At 33.3% G+C, this 26305-nt stretch overlaps 4 protein-coding genes across 5 annotated transcripts; 1 reads left to right on the top strand and 3 right to left on the bottom strand.

Annotated features, from left to right (window-relative positions):
• Positions 1-558: 558 nt before the first annotated feature.
• On the bottom strand, positions 559-12118 carry SiaT (beta-galactoside-a-2,6-sialyltransferase). Its single transcript, XM_090117668.1, has 5 exons — positions 11097-12118; positions 1855-1952; positions 1508-1653; positions 1304-1434; positions 559-877 (listed from the first exon to the last, which is right to left on the bottom strand). The coding sequence occupies exons 1-5, from the start codon at positions 11863-11865 to the stop codon at positions 633-635; spliced, it is 1389 nt and encodes a 462-aa protein (XP_089973794.1). The 5' UTR covers positions 11866-12118; the 3' UTR covers positions 559-632.
• Positions 12119-15141: 3023 nt separating this feature from the next.
• On the bottom strand, positions 15142-19994 carry LOC149909512 (uncharacterized). Its single transcript, XM_090119517.1, has 5 exons — positions 19690-19994; positions 16930-19094; positions 16685-16838; positions 15690-16369; positions 15142-15485 (listed from the first exon to the last, which is right to left on the bottom strand). The coding sequence occupies exons 2-5, from the start codon at positions 16972-16974 to the stop codon at positions 15237-15239; spliced, it is 1128 nt and encodes a 375-aa protein (XP_089975643.1). The 5' UTR covers positions 16975-19094; positions 19690-19994; the 3' UTR covers positions 15142-15236.
• Positions 19995-20367: 373 nt separating this feature from the next.
• Positions 20368-23039, bottom strand: LOC149909511 (uncharacterized). Its single transcript, XM_090119518.1, has 6 exons — positions 22837-23039; positions 22424-22677; positions 22251-22346; positions 21823-21903; positions 21310-21390; positions 20368-20607 (listed from the first exon to the last, which is right to left on the bottom strand). The coding sequence occupies exons 1-6, from the start codon at positions 22929-22931 to the stop codon at positions 20447-20449; spliced, it is 768 nt and encodes a 255-aa protein (XP_089975644.1). The 5' UTR covers positions 22932-23039; the 3' UTR covers positions 20368-20446.
• Positions 23040-24720: 1681 nt separating this feature from the next.
• Positions 24721-25841, top strand: LOC149909510 (uncharacterized). Of its 2 annotated transcripts, none has more exons than XM_090119516.1 (3): positions 24721-25001; positions 25258-25351; positions 25627-25841. In XM_090119516.1, exons 1-3 carry the CDS (start codon positions 24882-24884, stop codon positions 25800-25802), a joined length of 390 nt encoding a protein of 129 aa, XP_089975642.1. In that variant the 5' UTR covers positions 24721-24881; the 3' UTR covers positions 25803-25841. The 2 variants fall into 2 exon arrangements, with proteins under 2 accessions (XP_089975642.1, XP_089975641.1); XM_090119515.1 differs by having other exon boundaries at positions 24728-25001; positions 25258-25354.
• Positions 25842-26305: the final 464 nt, after the last annotated feature.

Below are 26305 nucleotides of genomic sequence, written 5' to 3'. Positions count from 1 at the left end.
TGTAAACAAAACTAATTAACTCTTTCATACTATCCATCACACACCCGTCCATACCCTGGTATATCAATATACCCCCTCTGAAACACATCCGTATCAGAATTATCCCGTATCCTCTCAGCCAAGGCCTTCTCCTGTGGTAGAGGATGCCAAGCCCCGAGGGTACAGCCAGCGTCTTCATTGGAGAGGTAATACTATTCCTGCTATATACAAAACTAACTAACTCTTTCATACTATCCATCACACACCCGTCCATACCCTGGTATATCAATATACCCCCTCTAAAACACATCCGTATCAGAATTATCCCGTATCCTCTCAGCCAAGGCCTTCTCCTGTGCTAGAGGATGCCAAGCCCCGAGGGTACAGCCAGCGTCTTCATTGGAGAGGTAATACTATTCCTGCTATATACAAAACTAACTAACTCTTTCATACTATCCATCACACACCCGTCCATACCCTGGTATATCAATATACCCCCTCTGAAACACATCCGTATCAGAATTATCCCGTATCCTCTCAGCCAAGGCCTTCTCCTGTGCTAGAGGATGCCAAGCCCCGAGGGTACAGCCAGCGTCTTCATTGGAGAGGTAATACTATTCCTGCTATATACAAAACTAACTAACTCTTTCATACTATCCATCACACACCCGTCCATACCCTGGTATATCAATATACCCCCTCTGAAACACATCCGTATCAGAATTATCCCGTATCCTCTCAGCCAAGGCCTTCTCCTGTGCTAGAGGATGCCAAGCCCCGAGGGTGCAGCCAGCGTCTTCATTGGAGAGGTAGTAGTGACAACGTCGCGTCGCACGCACTGAAGGTACGTACTCGAACACACGGACGCGGTTGCAACGGTGGAGCGCGAACCAGATACCTGGAAATTAAAGTTTTTCCGTAGTAAAATAAGAGGGCGAATAAAACAAGTTCTACACTTGTTTTATTGGCCCTCTTAACAATCAGCAGCGTTGGGCGAGTAGAGGCAATCACGATAGTGTAGAATGCCTAATATCTATGATCGGTCGTCATTGTGGATGATTATTCGTAATCGCCCTAATGCCAACGCTCTCGATTGTAAAGAGTAATTAATACTTAATTAAAATTATATTAAAAAAAAACGGAAAGCTCACGATTAGAATGTTTTTACTTCTATAAAATAATAAAATACTACTTATTTGAATAACAAAGAGTAATAATAACATTATAAGATCATTTGCTTGTATGGTAAGCTCCTCAAAAAGATTTGTATAAATTATGAATTGTAATTTTGCGAATGGATATTACATAAAACATTAAACTCTACCTATGAAGCCCGAAGATGGGGGATTCCGCCTCAACCTGTAGGGTGATGAATCTTGTAGTACAGTCCATAGTTTCCACAGTACCAATGGGTTAAGTAAATGCACATCGGCGTTTGGCCTTTCCTTCAACAACCTGAAAAAAAGTTATCTATTTATTTAAATATTTTTTTTTATATAAAAATTTTAAACATAATATGAAAACTTACTTTTTATACACCGAAAATAGTGGAAAATCTGGGTGATCATACCAGTCTCGGAGACTAGAGGAAAAATTCGCAGGATCCCAAATTAGTATGGATACATTTTTGTAAAGAGAATCTTCCAGAAATCGAAACTCTGGCTTTGCTACAACCTGTCAATTAAATATATCTATTATTTTGTGTTAATAACAAAAAAAAAATTAGAAACATGCGTAATTTTTGAAATAACTGATGAAATCTTGTAATTGAAGTATTTTCTATGAAAAATGTGGAAATTTGAAAATAAACTAAGTATTACTTTTTGTAGCTCTATTAAATAATTCTGAAAGTGTAATAGTAAAAATAACACTTACTTGCGAGTTAAGGATACGGAAGGTAGTTTTAGATCCCACGTCTTCGGTATAATTTTCAGTTGGCGCGTTGTTGAACCTGAGCACCATATCGTGTGAATCTGAAATTTAAAATTGTATTTTTCTACATTTTGTCATAAATAAAAAAGGGGTTTCTTAATAATTGTCATAAAAACTAAAAGATGAATATTACATGCTTCACAATTGTAAACGGTGTTTTCAGAATAGCTCTACCCTGATGCTCCCGACAAAATATAGGAGAAGAAAGAAAATATTATTACAAACTTTTGATTACAATTTTATCATAGCGAACCGCATTGGTTAGACACTTTTATTTTGTTACAAATAATTTCACACGAATAGAGTATTATTTCATTTGCACTCATAAATTAAACTTCAATAAAAGTATCATTCGTTCAAAACAACAATAAATCAATTTCATAATAACATAGGGTTTGATTATCGTTATATTTTAAATTTAATTAGTGGCATTGTTGCGTTTTTTACATGGAGAATAAAATTAAATAATCCACACATGCAGTACCTACATTGCAAGAAAGCGGAACAATGGAAGTAAACAACGCGATTAACAATAAAAGACTTTATAATTACATCTGATTATTATCTATTATTGAGTGAAACGTTCACTTTTTTCTTATGGAACTTATCCTTGACCTATGTTCTTGATTAGCCGATCATTGTACTTAAATACAATCTGATAGCGCTCTCTTAATCGTAAACATATTTTGTAGATGTTTTATAAAATTAATTGTATGGGGGGTTGGTTATACCTATATTGCTAGTTAATTTAACTTAAGATTCTGTTTGAATTCAGTGAATTTATGTTTACTGAAATACAGCTCTGTAAATTTTAGCAATCAAGTCTTAGAAACAATACAAACAGTGTCATTTTTAGTAAAAAACCACCAAAAGATTATCTTGAAGTAGTTAGAAGTACAATAAATAAATAATTAATAAAAACATCTATTTAAAATTTAAATATGTACGTCAACGTGTAAACTGTTCTACATGTACAATGTAGGTACCTACGTGATTTCAGATTGTGTTTAAGAAAACAAATAATATTACCTAGATACTTATTAATGTTAGTTTCTAATACCTACAAGTGAAATCAATAGGTACCTACATAATAATAATTATTAGTAATGCCACGTGGAAGACGACAGTTTAAAATGGCACAAATCAAAGCTAACGATGAAACCGTTAAATAATGTTTGTGATACATTATTAATGGTTTTAATTGTCTGAAGCAATTCTATTGTGTGCAGAAATCGTCACCATTTGTGACATTTGTTATACATCTTAATTACCCACTCTAGAACTTTAGCCATTTTGTTTTCCGAACAAATTGAAAAAACATATAACAAATAAATACCTAATAGGTAACACGAGGTAATTGCAGCCGATAGATTGGTGCAATTATGTAGCAAATTACAGTTTTTCAATTTTTTATAAATTGTGCAATAACTTTGTTGAAACAATTGCTAAAGTTATTTTAAATTGCGTTTTAAACAGAAATCTACAATTATTATAAAATTAGACGTTCTTTTCGATCTTCTGCATATTATTCTCGACTTTTAAGCGCAATACACATTGAGCCCGCCGGGCCGCCGACATATGTCGGCAACTTTTTGTCGGCGGTCTAGTTGGCGGCTTCACTTATTACAAGTCGGAAAATTTGGTCGGCGGCATGTCGGCGGCTTGAGATGAGAAATTTATTTGACAGTCAGTGATTGCCGTGTGTCGATAAAGGTTGTGTGGTTGTGTCATATAATTTTGGTGGTGTATCTTCGATAATTCAGTTAATAGAAATAATCTTAAAAATGGACGATGGCAGTAAAAATACAAGCACGTCGAGCGTCGCCGGGCAACTGAGCGCAGGCGTACCCAAGCCGCCAACATGTCGGCGGGCAACACGCGCGGGCGCATGTTGCCGACATGGTTTTTGGTGTCCCTTCGTCCAGCATACTCACCACAACTCACCATGGAATCCTGATATTTCATGAATGTCAAAAAACTGTTCTGAAATAGTGCTAAATAGTGCCCAAAGGAAAAAAATAGTGCTCTTGTACTTGCGAAGTTATAGCCATAGTTCGATGAGTATGCTGGACGAAGGTTTCGCCCAGCATACTCACCTCCGTCCGGAGAATCTGTATACGCTTCAAACATAATTCATACTTCAAAAAATAGTTCCCAAATAGTGCCAAACGGTGCCCAAAAAGAAAAAACAGTGCTCGAATAACTTCGGAGTTACAGGCTTCGTTCAGTGAGTATGCTGGGCGTAGGTTCTACGCCCAGCATACTCACCTCAGTGCGCGAATATCGAACGAGCTATAGGAACAATTTACGTCTCAAAAAATTGTGCTTGAAATAGTGCCCAATATCAGTCCAATTTTTGCTTGACATTTGACCTAGAAAACCATTAAATTTGATTGTAAACTTCTACATACATTACATTGAGTACAGTCGAATACAATATTATTAACTTTCTTTCTAACAATTTTTGTCTTGTGTAAATTATTTGTTTTGTTATATTGTCTATGTAAGGGAGTATTTACTTTAGAATCGCAATATTATTAATTACACATTATTTTAATAATACTTTATAATAATATGATTAAGCCTTCGCGCGTCGCATGGGACCCCGGTAGCTAGGAACAATGATTTTATATATTTGTCTAGATCACGGCGCTTGAAGGATTAAGATATCAAATGAAGTAAATCATGCATGAAAAATAAAGTTGCTGTTATTAATGCTTACATTACAACTGACAAAATTATTCAAAATAATCATTTTCCGGATCAAGGACGGTACCACAACGTTTACGGAATTGACCTGTATTCCTCATGTGATAAAGTTCAATATAGTGTGGCAGTAATGGATGCACGTACGGTCAATAGGTATGGGGCTTACGACGCGCGGCGCCCGCGACGCTAAACATTTTTTTATATGTATATTATATACAATATTAAAACTACAATTTTTTCTATTTACATTGATTATATTATGAATGTTAACAAAAGCTGTGAACTAGTTAACTAGAATTCTGATTACTTTGGCCCTTTAAATAGTAATAAATAACGTAAGTAATTAAAAATTTTTTTTATTGCTAAACCTTTCATTGATGAAACTATTGGAAAGAGTTTTAAAAATTTGTATAACTATGTCACAGTACTAGTTTTGACTGGTTATAAGTTTTGCCTGCAACATATATACAAAAAGAAACTGTATAATTTCCTTTTTACAATTTTTCAAGATATTAATTTTATTGGCTGCAAATGACTGTTTTTATTCAGACAAACACACAATGCATTGAAGTAATAGACTTCATTTACGCTTAAAGTTTCATTCATTTATTATTATTTATAAAATATATAATAATGCATTTAATCGAAAGTTTTTGACATGTGAGAAAATACCATAATTATTTCCAATAACATGAAGTCTACAATTAGAAAGTTTAATATTTTTGTCCAAAAACATGTGTCGACGACTGTACCCCATTTTACGTTAGTATGTAGAAGTTTACATTAAAATTTAATGGTTTTCTAAGTCAAAAGTCAAGCAAAATTGGACTGATATTGGGCACTATTTCAAGTACAATTTTTTGAGACGTAAATTATACCTATAGCTCGTTCGATATTCGCGCACTGAGGTGAGTATGCTGGGCGTAGAACCTACGCCCAGCATACTCACTGAACGAAGCCTATAACTCCGAAGTTATTCGAGCACTGTTTTTTCTTTTTGGGCACCGTTTGGCACTATTTGGGAACTATTTTTTGAAGTATGAATTATGTTTGAAGCGTATACAGATTCTCCGGACGGAGGTGAGTATGCTGGGCGAAACCTTCGTCCAGCATACTCATCGAACTATGGCTATAACTTCGCAAGTACAAGAGCACTATTTTTTTCCTTTGGGCACTATTTAGCACTATTTCAGAACAGTTTTTTGACATTCATGAAATATCAGGATTCCATGGTGAGTTGTGGTGAGTATGCTGGACGAAGGGACACGATTCTTTTCATACAGGCCGCCGGGTTGTGTCGCCGGGCTTTGTCGGCGGCCCGGCTTGCTCAATGTGTATTGCGCTTAAACTTATACAATTTCTAAACAATACGGTCTATTAAATGTGGATAATATTATAATATTAAAAAGTAAGGAAAGTACTTGTAGTCGAAACGCTGATCCTTAAAGTCAAATAAATCGTGCGAGGGTACGTGACCGTATGACATTGCTTCCAATTAACAAGAACTCACTGCAAATAATGAAGAGACCATATCACTTCTTCGAAAACTTATAAGACAAATGCATATACTGGTATTATCCTATATTTATAATAATTCATTGTAATATTTGCACAAAAATATAGGGACACCTAAAAAAATATTATAATAAATAAATGTATATATTCTAATTATAGGTCTACCAGAATCTGATGGCATATTTATATTTACGAAATAAAAGATTTTCATATGGCAATTTTATTTGACAACTATCAAATTGGTTGTCAAATTATTTGTCTTCTTTGCAATTGATGGATAATTTTTAGGATTTTGTCTAAAAAATCTTCGAAAATGTCGAAAAAGCCGCTGCGATCACAAGCAAGAGGTGTTGTTTATAATGTGTATAGAAAAACATTCGATGAAGAAGGGTCAAACACATCACAATTTTCAAATTTGAATATTTTATTGGCAAGTTGGACTTACCCGTTTTGATACTTGAAATAAAAAATATTATAAGTAGGTAACTATAATATTGTTTGTTGATTACTTACAATATAATTTTATGAAAACTTATTACAGGAGTTTACAATACGGTTATTCGTCAAGTCCAAGCTGTCCAAGTCCATTTTATAATGTGTGTATCTTTAATACTTACGAAAATAAACATAGTTTTATTTTATTTTTAATTTAATATTATAAAAAATTATTAGCAATCTAGTTTTGATCTACATTATCATTACATCCATATTTTTACATGGCATAATGATAATGAATATACAAATATAGGTATGTGTAAATAATAGTATGTATTACCATAGATAAAAGTAATATGTATATTATACATGTAAGTATGTACCTACATAATATTAAGTGGATATCTCATTATTAAGTACAGTATTGTTCACTTATGTAATATGACTAATGATGTTGAGGACAAAATAAAAAATAAGCAGTATCAAGATCGTTCAGTCCATTTTCCCTAGGGTTGCACACTCAAAATTTTGATTTCCCAATTTGCCATCAGATTCTGGTTTACCTATATTATCTACTAGGTACCTACATATTTACTTGTTCAAATTATTAACACTACAAGCTTATTTCTATTCCGTGTGAGTAGGTATACATTGAAAATCGCAATACAAATAGGTATAAACTAATTGAATCAAACGATTACAATTTACATCAAAGAAATAACTTGCATCTAAATTACATTAATCGCTAATTACTATTAAAATTTATTTATTTAAGGCTGTCCATAACTAGTTATATTTTATTTATGACAATTAATGTCGATGCTAGGAATTAAAGGTACGTCATTATTTACGTAGCATTTTTCAAAAGTAAAGAAGCAGTAAAATTCATGAGAAGGCGGCTCATGTATGTCCAACAATGTATGTTCACAACAATTTTTTATTCGTAATAAATGTTGAGGCACGTGTTTGATGCCTAGGCTATAATAATTTATCACAGCTTTCGAGAAAGGACAAAGACCAAGCATGCGGTTGCGGTGACTAATACGATGAAACTTAAATAAAATTATTTGTGAAATGATTCATCGTAAACCTCGTTTTTGTGTGCTGTACCTACGTTAGTGATTTGTATTTTGCGTACTCTGGAAACGAGTATTATGGGAATGTGAACGAGGTTTACCTTACTGATTTTAGAGGCAGTAATAGCGACAAACAGGTATAGGTCGTGACGTTACAATGTTATTAAAATATTAACAGCTGTAATGACTACTAAATTACTACAAAGCCTACTATCAATACGTCACATATTAAAAAATACATCAAAGGAAGGACAATTTCTCCATTCTGCTCTTACCTTGTAAAGGGATAGAAAAAAGTGGGAAACCCCCTTTGCAAAATTGCATAGGGAACCTAGACCAACTGAAACATACATCTATAAGTAAACAGGAATTATTGTACCTAGTAATTGACGTACAGGTATATCTTAGATTCAAAATATGTTCAAATGCGCAATAAAAAGCGTCATTGATTAAAAATATCCCGGATTCTTTCCGTCTTTTTATTAAATCTTCAGATGACGCTCTATCTATACATCTATACAAATATTATAAAGAGGAAAGGTTTGATTTTTTGTTTGTTTGTTTGTTTGTATGAATTGAATAGGCTCCGAAACTACTTGGCAGATTTGAAAAATTCTTTCACTGTTGGAAAGCTACATCATTTCTGAGTGACATAGGCTAGGTTTTATGATTTATCCCGGAAATCCCACGGGAACGGGAACTATGCGGGTTTTTTTTTGAAAACGCGAGCGAAGCCGCAGGCGGAAAGCTAGTTTTATTAGATTTTAATAAAACATGAAATAAACATTCGAATTTCAGACACCTCTATAAATATTTTTATTAACCATTTTAATAAAATTGCAGAACTCTTAACAGTATAACAAAATAATGTTGAGTGAAATGAAAGGTTAATTTTTATTCAATCGCTGAACTTTACTATCTCCAATTTTTAGAGAAAACTTGTATCCATTGACAACCACATAAATAATAACTCATTTCTTCAAGGCTCCTCTCTCAACAGGTTGATTATTATTAACGAAGTTAAGTAACAATCAATAATTAATATTTTCAGCGACTACTCCGAAACAATGTCATTAAAAATTCTCTACAAGTAGGAACATTTATAACGTAGGTAAGTATATGTGCATATCTGATTTCGTACAGTTATTATGTAAAAAAACCTGCGTCAAAACGCCCCGAATAAAAGCAAGTATGATTCCGGCCTTATTCTCTGATTTGTCTTATATAAACACACTAATTTTACATAAATAAGACTCTGGCGCCGCCAATGGCGCCGTATCATTTGTTTCCAACTACCATATCAGCATATCCGATGGCCGTGCATTTCTGAGGGCTTAGATCGTGATAATCATGAATAAATCAACCCATCTGCGTATAACAAGACATTCCACATACCTTACTGGTATTAACATAATTATATCGAATATTAATTTAAACATGAATGGAAATTGTGTAATATAATTTCCCCATAATTTCATACAACAATATGTATCGTATAAGCGCTTTTGCTCATAAATTTTAATAGGCGGTTCGAAAAATAGAGCTCCTGAACTTTTAAATAGTAAACTGTCTTCGAATACTGAATAATCTTTAATAAATGCAGAAAATAAAATCAATGAATATCATGAGGACTTATATATATACAATATGTATAGTTACTACTTACATATTGTATACAGTAGGGAATATACATCATATCTTGAAAATAAACTCATAAGAAGGTATTAGAACTATGTACGTAATTTGCTTGAATTATGACTTTTAATAATATTGTGTAATAATATTTCCAACAATAAAATTCATAAATATTCAGTAAGTAGGTATTATATTTGATTACCTACTTCTCGGCACAACGGTGATTGATATATCTTATAAATTATAACATAATAATGATAGAAAAAGGTTTAAACTCAGAAAATCGAACAAGAAGACTTAGCGAACATTTCCTGCAATGCCATTTGGACTGATAATCTCTATCTCTTTATATAAAAAAATAAATCTCTATTTCCCTTGGTCACGGCATCATCCGTGGACGACTGGACCGATTTTGATAATTCTTTTTTTATAATATTCCTTGAAGTACGAGGATGGTTCTTATGGAGAGAAATCGTAAACATACAATCAAAAAGCGAAGCCAGGGAGGACCGATAGTTGATTAAAAAAAACATAACATACTTTAGAAAATCAAATTAGATGGGTTGTAGTTATCTAAGTATATATAAAAAAGCCATATCAATAGTAGACGATTTTACCTCAATACAATTTTATTGTGTGCAATATGACGATCCTATTTATTAGCATCATATGAGTAAGCAATACTAAAACATTCTGTAATTCGCATACGATTTGGGCCGTTCTTCGAAAGCTGCTCGTTGCGCATGACAATGCCTTCACAAAGCCAAGATCCGATGCGATAACTGCACAACGGTCGATCACCCATCGCCACACATAGTCACACTCACACCTACTACGACCACTAAATTTAAATAAATATTGCTAAAAGACTAAGTTTCGAACGCGAAGCTACTTCTAATCTTCGCTGAAGAATTTATGACTTATGCAAAGACCAGCTGGTAGTTATGATGTCGACGGTATAGACCTAGGTACTCATCGACCGAATCTCGGATGTCTGATGATGATGTTTTTTTTTTCAAAAATGCAATTTATCTATTTCAAGCAATGGCATATATTCAGGCAGATCGATGTAGATACCTAAACATCTTTATTTTTAAGATAAAGTTGATATTTAATATTTATTATGGATCCTAAACACGAGATTTTGTGTTAGGTACCTACTAATAATGGCTTGACCGATTCTTGTGAAATTTTGTGTGCATGCGAATTAGAACCTGGATTGAAACAATTGATTTTAACAAACCTGTGAACCATCAAAGAGCCTGTACTGTCGGCACTTTTCTAAACGTTAAAAAATAATTCTGGGTCGGAAAAATAGATAAATACGTGTATCAAGAATTTGATCACATATTTTATTCACTATTTATTGCAGTCGTGGAATACTTAAATCATTTCTAAGTGTTTGTGATTCATAACCAGTATTTCTAGTTATTATTAATTATATATATATAGATAATTATTGTCTACGTCATGGCCGAGCCACGTGTGTTCATCTGCATCAATAAGCATAATTTGTCCATTGAACTGAACGCTAGGTAGCTACTAGATAGCTATATGTAAATCTGCTGATGAACTTTGTAGAGAAGCTGCTCAATATTATACAAAGTTATATAAAATTATGTATGAAGAAATGGATTAAAAAATAATCATGGACGTTTTTCGATAGCCAAGCTCGTTCTGGTCTCGATATTTGACAATATAGGTATCTAAAGAGTTAATATGTACCTACCCACATTCACACACAAAACGATAATCTTAAAGTTTACTGCATAGACAAAACTATCAGTAACTAGGTATAATAAATTATTGACCTACCTATAAATTCGCCAAATCTAGAATTTCTCAATGCTCCGGCACTTGTTACGACGGCACACATGTTGAAAGATCGGTGTTCTTGCAAAGGAAATTTAGGAATTGGATATCCATGGCTTGCAAAAGGTTCATCATTAGCAGTCACAGTTGTTACATCAACATCTCTCAGTGCACACAATATTTCTTTTCGTGTATTCTTCCTCGAACTTCCCCTCTCGTATTTAACATCGTACGTATTCTGACTATCTAATCCTGACGTAAATATTTTGCTATCGCTCATCAGCACTCGATGGAATTCCTTCAATAACAACTCTTTGAATTCTCTTGTTTGATCGTCACATTCTGAGGTTCCAAAATCGGCACATTCATATTTATCACTATCAAATTCCAAAATAGGTTTGTGTATATTAGGAAACCTTGGTCTACCGTGGCTTTTAAGAATAATATTAACGGACGGTCGATCTGATGTAACTTTCTGTTTACTAGATTGTACAAACTGATTAGTCTTGAGAACCACTGACCTTCGTGACTTCCGAAATGCATCACTAAACAGTGACTGATTAAACAATTGATGGAAACTAAATTTATCAGGATAGGTTTCTTGAAAATGTAAACGGGAACTTCTTCTTTGAACATTTACTTGCGATTCACTAAACAGCCTTTGCCTTTCTATACTCATCCAATATTGCGACCAGATTAAATATAAATAACCGCACATTCCAAAACATAATAAATTTATAAAAATCCACACAGACATTGCTGCTGCTTTCATTTTTCTAGTAGTTATTGGTACAATATAATATTTAACTTTGATGGCAATAATTTTAAAACCTTAATAATGATAATATTGCATGGGAAATCATTTTGGATTATCATATAATTTTACACTACTTTGTAGCTACACTGAGGCAATAGTATCCAAGGGCGGACCACGATCAGCTGATAGTTACACGCATGCGTAAAACAAGTCCAATATTTATGTACCCATCCATCTTCTTTAAAAATAAGCATGACCTTGCAATAAATTTATAATCTCTGTTACTTCCTGTTTATTTTCAAAAGCTCCCATCCTTATACAGTTTCCTTAGCGATCACTCTACTCTGTTCGTAGTTCGTAGAAAAATTATGCTAAATACAGTGATACAATTTTGAATTTCGCGCGCAATGGAAAGAATACAGCACGCAATTTGTACTGCTTCGTTTCATTAGGAAGTTGTACACAACGGATTGCCAGAGCGTAATAATATAATTGTCACAACAACTCGACAGAATTTAAATGGATTCTAAAATAATTAGAAATATACGATTAAGTGGAAAATTGACTGAAAATTTATTTTATTTTTTGATAGATCACTAGCTTGCTAGTTCATTATTTTTACCAGATGAAGTGAAGCTGCACAAGCTATGCTTCGACCTTCGCTTCGTAATAAAATGTAGTGATTATAATTATGCTCTTTGCTTCGTAATTCGTATTCATATTTTGTTCGATTTGTTCAGTAAGTTGATTAACAATTTTACTGGAAACTTTAATTAAAATATGTTGACGCTCCTCAGGAGGTTGCCAGCTCACAGCATCTCATAAATATGTTGATTCATTCACAGGATTCATTCAATAAAAATTAATGTTGCTATGATTTGACTTTGTTAAAAAGCGATTTTTAGGCTGCAAAGGATTCGAATTTAATATGACAAATAATTGTATGCTTGCAGCTATATAAGGGTGCTTTTCGACCAAAAATGTAAAAGGATGTGTAGCGAGGAATGTGTTTTGAAATAACCAATAGTATTGTTTCAAAAGCTAAACACTTCAAACTAAATGAAGCTAATTAATCCTCGAACGTTATTGGTGGAAATGCACCCTTGAAGTGATCCCGAAATCCCGAATAAATAAAAATGCCGGATTTTAACTGGTAGTATCTTATATTTTAATTCAAAATTTCGGTTTTATGGATTTAAATTTGATCTGTAAGTTAAATAAATGAGTTTGAGTTAAATAATAATTCTACTAATATTATGAATGCGAAAATTTTGTATGTACATATTTGATTTTCAGGAAATTTGGCACACACATAGAGGGTTACCTGGATTAACATAAATTATATCTAGCATATCATAGTTTTTATCCCGGAAATCCCACAGGAATGGGAAATTTAGCTTGCATTAGCATAATATAAGTTAGAAATTAATTACATTTCAATAACATCATCTACCCAGTTTTAACAATCCAAGAATTTTATAATGATTTTCCTAAGCTTTTTATCCTCACCATGAAAAGATAAGTACTTTTAACTTATTATTTATATTGAAAATTTTCCGCATTTTATAATATGAAGCAAAGAAATTAAGTGTTTTGTTAGGTTTTATTCCTGCATATACAATTGACTATATGATCATTTACTAAACCACAAGCCTGCATATATGCATAACAGATTGTAGAACCAACATACTTAAATCCTTGTTTTCTTAATGAGCTTGATAAGTTTTTGGATATTTCTGTCTCCGATGGTACCTCCTGGATAGACTTCCAATTATTTATTATTGGTTTATTATCTACAAAATTCCAAATAAAATCTGAAAAATCTACACCCTTATTTTGCATTTCTATATAACATCGAGCATTATTAATAATTGCTTCTATTTTTCCTTTATGTCTCACAATACCTGTATTGGTTAACAAATCTTGGACATCAGTTTCTTTGAGAAGAATAATTTTATAGGGATCAAAGTCATGGAAAAGTTCATTGTAGTTCTGCCTTTTCTTCAGAATTGTTATCCATGATAAGCCAGCTTGTTGTCCTTCCAAGCAGAGCATTTGGAACAGTTTTTGACTATTATATTCAGGTATTCCCCACTCTTCATCATGATATTTAACATATAAGGATAAGGGATCATTGCTTACCCAGCTACATCTCACTATATCTTTTCTTGAATTATTCATTTTCGTGAATATTTTATTATAAAACGAAGGTAGCTTATTATTCAATTAAATAGAGGGTAATTACTGGAATAATCGTAATAAAAATCTTCTTGCAATATTATAACTTGTAGGTAAGTAATGCACAAACTTTTAGGGAACTGAGCTGTTTAAATATTATAGAAATGTCTTAAGGCTTTATTGTGTAAAGATCATAATATAATATATAGATATGAAACTTATAAAATAATCATTGTTCTAAGGCGGTGCCCTCAGCAGTTGTTTTGAAATTTGAATACAAAAATCAAAATAGTAAATGCACTTAAAATTTAAATGTCATATTGACAAATGACAATTTGATTTCTTTTTTACTTCACACTGACAAAACACGAAGACTTTTTGTCATACATAAGAAAAAAAATAATTGTTCTCTCTATTACCGGTTTTCTGTTGTGGTTCTTCCTGTACATTCATAATATTATATTCGGCTATGGACATCACAGTTCACGGGCTGTGGACAGGACACATTCGGCAGAATCAGTCTATAATGGAATCAAGAAGGGCAATAGACAAAAAGCAAACTTTGTGGTACTTCTTTACATTTAACATTTAATGGGCTCTCTTCACGAAGGGCAGCGTTTAAGCACGTTTAAGCGAGAAGAGGCAATCACGATAATGTAGAGGGCCTAAAAATGTCTTTGATCGGCCGTCATTGTAGATATTTATTCATAATCGCCGTAATGGCGGCGAACATCGACGATCATTTTTTGGACAATGCTGCCCTTTGTGAAGAGGGTCCGTATAAGCATAGTAAAAAGAGAGAAGTAGGCCAAATCCCGAGTCTAGGAGCCTAGTACCTAAACTCGCGAGGCGTAGGGTTGTCTCATTTCTCATTGATATTTTTAAAAAGTTTATAATTATACACCGAACTCCCACAGCAATGGCTAACGGTACCAGAGTGATAACCGAGGGACGTTGTGTGCATGCGTACGGACATGAACGGAGGGCGTGACCAAGCGCTCCGCGTACACGCAAACGGCATGATGTACTTTTGTTCGAAGATAACTTACTTCTCTCTTTTTACTATGTAGTCTATGGGCCCGTAAAGGAAGGAGGAAGGCGGAAAGATAATTATTAAGTAAACTTAAATGGTGGTTATCATTTATTTGTTTTTGGTAGTCAGAGGCTACTAATTTAAAATTACATTTAATATAATTTACAGTTAAAGTTTAATCATACAGGCTTGGAGTATTTAAATTGATATAACCAGTACAAATCAACCATTTTGGACCCCCGTATATTCTCGCAAGCTTTGATTGGTGATTACACCTATGTGGTTTAATATAACGTCGAGATTCTGATCCATGGATAAAATTCTTCATTAATCTTAAGTTATCATCACTTAAGTTGCCTTCAGATAGTTGTTGTAGAAGGCTTAGATATTCAGGCTTAGACAATTCATTAGAGATACGTTTCATCTATAAAAACATTGCACTATTAAAACCCCTAAGAATATTCAACTTATTTTTCATTAAATACCCTATGATTTTTCGGTATGTTAGAGACAATATATTATAATTATTAAAATTAACAAAATCTACATTTGAGTCCATATTGCAATGCTGTGTTCCAAACATTTTTAGGGATGATAAATAAAAAAATATTGATATATGTATACTTACAATTATTTTAAGTTGGCCATCGGTTAAAGGCGTTGATATTGGTCCCAGTAATAAGACGCTGCTATTTTGTTGTAACGTTTCTGGATCAACAAATATTAATTCATCGCTTCCATTGCTCTTGATTTCATCATTTATTATTAAAAACATGTATTCATTAGGCTCTTTATTCAAAATGCTTTTGGATGAACTTAAACGATCCAAAATTGAATGAATTTTGGAATCACTTTGTTGTCGCGCTGGAACGGATCTTTTACAGCATAGTGTTTTTAACTGATTAACGAGAACGTCAAAGAGTAATTCTTTCCTTTTATCATCAATGTCGTCGTTCAGGGAATCTTGCGGTAAAACACTTAACAAACTTTTTAACTTTTTAAGTGCCTTATAATTATTAGCATCTTTGTTGACATCCACATCAATTTTTTTATTATCTAATCTAAAGAATGGCATTTGTTGACCATCATCGTTTATATTATTAGCATCGTATTTTTTATTTTTTATTCCCCCAAACTTAGCATTTTTTGTGTTTTTGATACTTGTTTCTTCTAAATTTCTTGAATTGGACCCAACTGCAATCTTAGCAATATCGCTCAAATCATATTCACTTTTCGTAGGTTGCTCACTCAATAACTTTACAAGATCTTCATCAGATAGTTTCGATAATAAATAAGTTGCCTCATCACCTGGAAATTTTTGTATGGTCATGATATTAAAAATTCGAAAGTTTGTTTCTTTTGTTAACTACTGGGCCGATTTGCAGATTATTTCAGTCTTAGATAGTCCAGTGAGGACCAAAAGGAGCTAGTAAGCGGAGCAACGCTAGTATAAAATTAAATAAAAAATAGAGTAGTTGCCTGCTTAGCGGTCTGATGTTTGATATTTTGTTTTATAAATTAGAATTTCTTTTTTGGTTCCTACTTTATAATAAAAAAAAAAATATTCAATCTCTCCTATCTAGTTACTTTGTTTCGTCCATTACAAAGTCTTGGAATATTTACCTTCCTTTTTTATTAAAGAAACCTTTGGCAACTGATTCTCATTTGGTAAATAGCTTTTAGATGATATTATTTCAGCCAAATTATTTTCCGGTCCATTATTGTCCATAAAGTATGAAGGTTCATTCAATGAATTCATCGTTATCGCATAATGAAACTAAAAAAACGTATGTATTTATAAATATTACCTACTTTGTATTAATTAATTGTACACAATTTTAAAAGACGCTATAATTTTCAATACTTACCCAAAATACGTTTAATAGGACCGTATAGATTAGGTTGACTAACATTTTACAAAAGTATTAATATTTAAAAATTTCGTAATAATGTCTCGCGTAGAGACCTATAGCTTCATTTCTCATCAGAGACATATTAATACAATTAGGCATAGCTACCATATAATTGTTTACGGAAACGACAAAGAACAAAGTGCTCGTTAAATCTATGTTTATGATTGTGATAAGTCATTCAACCGTGGTATTGGCTTTATGAAAATATACGTACCTACGCATTCAGTTCAGTATGCACATTTTTCAATGTCGTAAATGAATAATCTGCATAGCACTGAATGGTACCATAATATTTAAATATCTTCCATGACATAAAATCGTTTGTGTTCTGTTCAAGTTCAAGTCAAATTGTTTGTCATCCATTCTTTCATAAGCTATTTCACTCTAACCCTAGATATTCGGTTTTAAAGTCATCACCTATCAATTATCATCAGCACATATACGTTTCATAGAGAGTCCTCCGATGAGGGCTCTGGCCTCAATCTACCACGGTGTCCCGCACTTGGTTGACAGATGGTCGTCATAATTGAATAATTTTTAGATTTTTTTGACATATCGGGTTGTTCACGATGTTTAACTGAATCGTCAATTTGCAGAACGTTCGCGTATCGAACCACCTTACCCAACGGTGAAAGATTTTTTGAAATCGGATTGTAATTCCCGAGATTAGAGCAATCAAACAAACTTGTCTATTATACTTATATTTAATTTATGTTTAGTATTTATTTACAGTTTACACATTTATACATATTGCTCATTATCATTGGTAACATCAAATATGTACATACGTATTCCAAGTCCTTTACGTAATACATCATGCTGCCATTATATTATTACCATAGAAATCTAAATAACAAGACACTAGAAGTCGTAAGCGTGCGTGACCTTGTCGCCACTCAGGTGATTTTCACATCACCAGTGCATTCGTCACTGTTCAGTTGCTCTGGAGACGTATGAGTGTATACATGGTGTGTTTCAGCAATTCCCATTGCGGAAATTCTTCCACAAGTTGTAATTATACTTATAAAGGAATAATATTTCATTGGAAAATATTTGTTTTTAGAAATAATGCCGTTTTTCCTTAAAATTATAGAATACTAGCGGACCGCCCCGGCTTCGCCCGTGGTACATATTTACGTTTTCTCTACATAAAAACCATCCTCGTACTTCAAGGAATATAATAAAAAAAGATTTATCGAAATAGGTTCAGCCGTTCTCGAGTTATGCGCTTACCAACACATTTTGCGATTCATTTTTATATATAAGATTTACAAGTATTACGAGTGTCACGATAGTAATCGAAATAACAATGAATGACACGGTCGACCATTCTTATTATCACGTTTGTTCGTATTGGAGCAAAAAGTCTCATATACTTAGGGATGTTATTCTAAAATAAACCGTAAATTCGTGCGTTAGGATACATATTCAAAAGCTTAATTTAATAGTTAAGTTAGTTTTCACTAAAATCAAGCTGTCCAATAAAAGGCATAGTTTACTTGTGTGTACTGTTTAGCTTTCGGTTTGAATGTGTTGATTTTGGCGACAGCGGTTTTCATACGAATTATGACAATAAAGCACTTCTATGTGTCTTGTTATTTAGATTTCTATGATTATTACTTAAAGTTATTGTTTAAACAATAACTAAAGCATGTGCTACATACTTTTCTTTCATTTTTATTAAGCTATTGCATAGCTTCTATCGCGGGCCTTGAGCGCGGGGACCGAATCGAGAAATTCCGTAACGAAAAAACCTCACGCTCCCCACTCCGACGGGCTCGGAGGTGTGGCTTGAAGGCATTCTATGCAATAGCTTTACCGCGGCAGTCCCCGAGTGCCACACGTCTTTTTTTATAATTCGGGTTCACAATCAATGGCATCAATTTATAAATATTTGGAAAACTTCTATTTTACACCTCAGCTTTTTTGATTGCCTAATTTTCCATTATGTTTTATCTCTGAGATAGGTGTAGGAATAGGGGTCAACTGGCGTCACCATTTTTTTTTTAAATAAAATAATTGACGATGTTAGAAATAATCTCTCGGACGCGTTGCAGATTATCCATTTCTTCTCATTCAGCTATCTCTAATATTAGTCCACTTCTTTACGATTGATTAAGCTGAAAAATATAATTATTATTATATTATATGAGTTCTGTGTATTTATACGAGGATTTACATTAAGCCTACCGAGTCAGAGTGTCTACTATCAGTAACATTATTAAGGAAGTAACAAATGCTATTTGGAACAATTTGAAGCAACAAGTCTTTGGTTTGCATCAACCGATGAGACCTTACGGCGGAAACCGATTGGATAGACACAAAATAACAATAACAGACTAACAAAAGCTAGACGCTATGTTGAATGCGCCATTGGAATATTTGCTAATAAGTTGCGAATATTTCACCGACCACTTGATGTTGAGACTAGCACAGCAATTTCTATTGTAAAGGCTTGTAACTAAACTTTAAAATTTAATAATAGATGTGGAACGTGTACAGTCGAAACAACAAGCAACGCATCATCAGTAGCTAACGTGTTCAGTGATGCACCCAATGTATTACACAACATGCAACAAAGTATTACATGAGGTGGACAATGTGCTAATGCTAAATATGAACTGGATTCACAAATTATTTTATTTCTACAGCCGTGCTCCTGGCTAATCTAACGTAAATACAGATACTACACCTATTTACAAAATTACAACTTACCATAATCTTGCCCTTTTGCTCTTCCATTTCTTCAAAATCTTCTTTCAAGGTTAAAGATATTTCTCGCCAGGCAATTCTTAGGTTGTTATCTTTGTTATCGAGAGTTTCGAAACAGAACTGGCAGATTTTCGACAAAATAAATTAAAAGTTCAATGTCTATTCTTTTCGTTTCCATAGCAAGAGAATACCGGTTATTCGAAACTCGAAGTCACCGAATTAATATGTTCATATAATTTTTTTCCATTCCTTTTATGTGGGGAATTTTATGTACATGTGACTTAAAACCATTAAATTATTTCTACCTACCCTTTCTGTTTGGACGTTTTTATTTTATTTTTCAAGTCAATATTACCATGCTTGCCAGGTTGTCTCTTTCTTTCATTTGCTATTGCATTAACTACAATTGACTTAAGTACAAACGCATCAATGTTTTCGAAATTCAAAGATGAAGATGCCAAATCTTTTAATGTCACATTTGCATTTTGTAATTTTTTTAACAAGCTGTTTTCCCTATCAGTCAGCCCGGTATTATCTGAAAAGAGATAAAAAAACCTTTTCATGTTTTATATTATGTAGAAAAAAAACCTAGGATATTTTATATTAAAGCTTCATCATCATCAGGCCTTATACGTTCCCACAGCTGGGCCTCCTATGAGGGTACAGACCATAATCTAAGATTCTGGCCAAGTGCGGGTTGGCAGATGGCACAAATCATCAAACTTTTGATTCTTCGACATGTCAGTTTCCTCATGATGTTTTATTTCACCTTTCGGATAGTGGTGATGTAATACAATTTGCAGATAAATTGAAAAAACAATTTATTTCCTGCAAGCATGAATGGTCTCGAAGCCCCAAAACTTATGGATTTGAAGAAGTTCAAGATCCTCGCCACTGAGCCACCACTGCAGTTACTAAAGCCTAGGGTGAAAATAATAAAATATGAATTATTTACCTTTTGTTCCATTGCAAATTTTTGAACTCTCATTAGTCTGAACCACCACTGCAGCTTGGGGCATTAGAAAAGCAGTTTGAACTGAAATCAATTAATGGAAATATTACAAGAACTATTTTGATGACCAAGTTAATAGCCAATAGGTCATAAGTTACAGTGACAGAAATTCCTTCTTTTTCGTGAATGTTTTTTCATGTTGAAGCAGCCACCAGACGTACAATCCACCATGTTACGGTCAGCTGACTTTAGTTTTTCTTACAAGATACTACATAAAATATAATATGAGAATTTTCAAATGAAAAAAAAAAAAATTTCTACATACGTAGAAGGCTGCCACTGCCCGACCCAACAACGGAGTTGCACCTGACGGCCGCAAGTGTTCATAATTTATGTCCCTCATGCATTTTACGAATTTTCAGGAAATCTTATATATAAAAATGAATCGCAAAATGTGTTGGTAAGCGCATAACTCGAGAACGGCTGAACCGATTTCGATAATTCTTTTTTTATTATATTCCTTGAAGTACGAGGATGGTTTTTATGTAGAGAAAACGTAAATATGTACCACGGGCGAAGCCGGGGCGGACCGCTAGTAAGTAATGAAAATCAGTTATGGATCACAAGCCATTAAAGCTTAGGGTGAAAATAATAAAATATGAATTATTTACCTTTTGTTCCATTGCAAATGTTTGAACTCTCATTAGTCTGAACCACCACTGCAGCTTGGGGCAATTGAAAAGCAGTTTGAACTGAAATCAATTAATGGAAATATTACAAGAACTATTTTGATGACCAAGTTAATAGGTCATAAGTTACAGTGACAGAAATTCCTTCTTTTTCGTGAATATTTTTTCATGTTGAAGCAGCCACCTGGCATACAATCAACCATGTTACGGTCAGCTGACTTTGTTTTTTCTTACAAGATACAACATAAACCATAATAATATGACAAATTTTCAAATGAGAGGAAATGACTGCAAAGAAATTTTTTTCTATATGCGTGTGCTGCTACTGCCAGACCCAACAACGGAGTTGCACCTGACGGCCGCAAGTGTTCATAATTTATGTCCCTCATGCATTTTACGAATTTTCACATGAGAGGAAATTGGTCATGAAAATCAGTTATGGACTCGCAAGCCATTAAAGCTTAGGGTGAAGATAATAAAATATGAATTATTTACCTTTTGTTCCATTGTAAATTTTTGAACTCTCATTACTCTGAACGACCACTGTAGCTTCGGGCATTTTAAAAGCAGTTTGCACTGAAATCAATTAATGGAAATGTTACAAGAACCATTTTGATGATGATGAAGTTAATAGGTCATAAGTGTGATGTACAAATTCAAACTCTTTGATTCTTAATCTATTCAATATTTTAGATGATAAGAGAGAGAATTAATAATTCAAGCCATAGATATTTTTTTCGCCCAATTGGTTAAATTCCTTATTTCAGATTTGGGTTAGATAGGACAATAGCTGATGACGAAAAAAAATTCGCCTCTCAACTCATGACCGATAAAGTACAGTTTAGCCTACAGTTTTATCAATTATATCAATATCAACACAAATAACCCGAGCAATGACGATGAATAGACAAAATAAAAATTACCTTCAACATTTTTTTTATCACTTAATTTGGTAACTTTAGATAATGCACTACTATCATCTTTTTGTAAGTTGCTGCTGGTGCACTCTATTAGCGGACCTAGAAAAAAATTAAAGGGTATTACAATAATATTTAATCTTTAATAATTATTTTCTTTGACTAAAATAACATAATACCTGTTTTATTTTTTAGTGCTGGTTTTGGCTGTTTACTTAACACATGTAAAGGAAAATCTTTCAGAATTTCGTCTGTAAGCGGAGGATGTGGTAAATCCAATGTTGGTATTGCAGATTTCTTCAAGCGATTTTGTTTACTATTAACAGCATCTTGAGAAAAGTGTAATGAACAAACAAACCTATTTTCGTGAAGCTTTTCAATTGGCACATATACAAGATCCTCTTTGCTAATAAATTTAACCCATAACCGACATCTGAAAAATTAGAGAAGAATAAATGAATATTTTCCAATATCTATATCATACTTTCTCTAGTGTGTTAGTTATTTATTTTTTAAACCAACCATTCGCCAAAACAGAGTTAACTGGGACAATTACAATGTAGATTCAGTCTATAAACAACGGAGAACTTACCGGTCTGGATCAAGCGGAAAGCGAAATAAAGAAATATTGGAATTTGGGTACCGCCTTTTGCCGCAAACCACACATTTATAATTTAAATAAGACATCACAATAATGAGTCCCAGGAAATCAGTGCAGGAAATATATTCACAAGTTGTCACAACTCACAAGTCACCACAGTCCACACTCCACAGGTCACAACACAATTTACCATCGAGATTTGTTCAGAGACCGCGAGCCGTACCGAGTCTATAGTAATTCTCATTTCTCATAAATATAAAAAAAAAAAATACCTAAGGGCTCCAAGCTCCAAGGCTCTCTGAACAACTAGGATTCTTTGTTCTGAGCTCGCGGTACGGTGAAACATGATCCCTATGACACTGACAAGTGACAGTTATTCCCAAGACACAACCTTGTAATGGCGTCACCTTTAGATTAGAAACGTATTGGAGGCGTCAAAAAATGCCATATTATTACGTAGCTTCATACCATTGCATTATAATGATATTCCGTTGGAGTCAACAAATCTAACATTTACAAGAAATTATTTCAATCTAACTTTACGTTTACGTCCTGCAAAACTTGCATCGTTTGTAATTTATCGACTAGTATCTAAAGCGTCTTATTCACGATCAATCCCCGACGTACGTCGGCTCAAGGCCGCGGTGCTGGATGTATCCTACTGACGATCGTGCGCGCATCAAGCATGGCTAGGGTTGCCAACTTTTATTTGAAGAAATAGAGTATATCTGATTTTAAAGGAGGTAAATAAAGAGTAAATAAATATTTTTAAAAATGTATTTTTTTGTACTTTTTGCAGTAACTAAGAATTTTTCATTATTTTTAAATGAATTATATGAATCCAAACATTCCAAATCTAAATTTATATATTTCAAGAGCTCATTTTTAATTAATTTTTAATGAAGCTCGGTTTCTCTCTTCCCGCCACTTCACATTCATGACTGAAAAGACTCTTTCAGTAAATGCTAAAGTGGCGGGAACAGAGAGTATATAGCTAATCATTTTTTTTTAAACAAACAAATTCGTCAAGATATTTTTTTTAAATAAATTTCCATTTTTCTGCAGTGGACTTTTGCATAAAATCTGTGTTATTCAACAATTCGCCTTGGAGTTCTTTTAAAATAATAACTTCTGAATATAAACTGTCCATGTGTACAAGGTTGATCCAAAAGTAATGATAATTGGGATTTCCTGTGTACATAAAAATCAAAAATAACCGTTTCTTGCTTGCTCATGTACTCACTAAGTTATCACAAAAAAATCATATCAATAGGCCACGTTTCCAAGTATTTACATTAATTTCTGTTGGCAACACTAATCTGCTGTACGTCCGCGCTATTCACTGTCCATCTGCACGACGTTCGCGGTGGTGGGGGTGCTTGCTGGATGAAAAGTTGGTCGTGCACATCCAGCAAGATAATAATAATAATTATTGACGTACGTCAACGCTATTCACTGTCGTTTTGCGTCGTGCATCGTGTATGACCTTGGCGGGACGTACGTCAAGATGGACCGTAAATAAGACGCTTTAGACTAGGTATCGATAAACAATTAATGTCGATAATGGAAATGACTGAATATTTTTAAAATCGAAAAATCAAACCAAAGAGACTATACTTCAAATATATACATTTACTTATGGCATAATCAAGAAGCTTATATTATCTAATACACTGGAGATTTCAGTATGAACATTAACTTGTAACAAGAAAATATGACCTTGAATGACGACTGTATGTTTTTTTATCCCTTTCACACCAAACCTTTTGTATGAATTACTGCGTTCGGAGGCCCGGATTCGGAAAACCACAGACGGAAAACGGATCAGGCAAACGTGTCAGGGAAACTGATGTATGTGGCCGGCCTAACTCCTAAGTGTCAGTGTCACAGCTATGTGTCATTTGTTCAGAGATATATATAAGGTTTATTGCTCTGAGTATATTTGTTTTGAGTGACTGTTATGAAAAGAAACAAAGTACAGACGAGAAAACAAATTGTAAACGAGAACATTTCCTATGTAAATATTTAACTCAAAAATGGATATACCCTTTCCAGCATTATTTCCGCGAATGGTTGACTCTAAATGGTTTAATGCTGATAATCCTTGCGATGAGGACACGGAATTGCTTGTTCTCGAGGAAGCTAGTCACCACTGGGTATGGTTTAAAGCTTAGAATGCATATTTATTCTTTACTAGCGGTCCGCCCCGGCTTCGCCCGTGGTACATGTTTACGTTTTCTCTACATAAGAACCATCCTCGTACTTCAAGGAATATAATAAAAAAAGAATTAACGAAATCGGGTCAGCCGTTCTCAAGTTATGCGCTTACCAACACATTTTGGGATTAATTTTTGATTAGAACCAAAACTTTTTATATTTTTTATTAAATCATCTTTTTCTTAAAAATTTCAGTTGACCACTGTCGGTCAGCAGTTTACAAAAAGGGCGCCTCTTGGTAAAAGTGATCAAGAGCAAATGGAAGAGGAAGCCGATTCTGATGAAGAAGAAGGTTTGATTACATTCACATAGTCAAGTGTCTATATGATACTTCTTTCAATTTATGTACCTATGTATTACAATATATTATATAATAGTACTATTACTAGCTTTTACCCGCATTGTTCCACTCCTGTTGGTACTAGTGTGATGATATTATTTAACCTATAGCCTTCCTTAATTAATGAGCTAAGTTTACTTAATTAAATTGGACAATCATACACACATTTGATAGGTTAATATTCATTTGAAAAGTTCGTTTTTAATATTATATTACTATTTCAGGAAATGATGAATCAGATGAGTCAGAAGAATCTCATGATGAAGATGAGGAGTTAAGAACTTCATATTCATCAGCTCGTAACAACAATGATCTAGAACAGGATTCACTCGATGATATGCGTGAACAGCCAGACAATAATTCCTCAGATCAGAGTGCATTGTGGCCTTTGCCTATGTAGAATCTTAATAGTAATAAAAAATATATTTTTGGTAAAAAATTCTTTCATTTATTATTAATAGAGAAAAAAAAGTTTAAATTTTTATTTCACAAAATAAATAAATAACATTTTAAATAAGTTACATAAAGCTTAAAATATAATTTATTCATTGCTTATTAAACTAGAATACATAAAAACCATGTTCATTTTAATGAATAAATTACATTTTAAATCCATTGTATTTAATTTTGAATGCACAACTTAAATGCTATAAGGGCTGATTTTTCAATCCTTGGTTAAATCTTATCCGTCCATTATAGTATTACACAATAATATACAGATGTCACCTAAAAACTGTCAAAAAGTGGGCAAGTAACACATTTTTAAAATGGTTGTTTAATACGATATTCGATGAATAAGTTTTAACTAAGGATTGAAAAATCTGCCCTAAGGGCCGATTTTTTAATACTTGGATAAAATTTATCCATCCAATAAAGTATTACACGATAATATTAAAATGTCAC

Source organism: Colias eurytheme, chromosome 3, assembly GCF_061535395.1.
Source record: "Colias eurytheme isolate Ceu_HAF_F1 chromosome 3, ilColEury1 Martin Lab GWU primary, whole genome shotgun sequence".
Lineage (NCBI taxonomy): Eukaryota > Metazoa > Arthropoda > Insecta > Lepidoptera > Pieridae > Colias > Colias eurytheme.
Note: the sequence above shows the minus strand (reverse complement) of the source record. Positions and strands in the feature narration are given on the sequence as shown.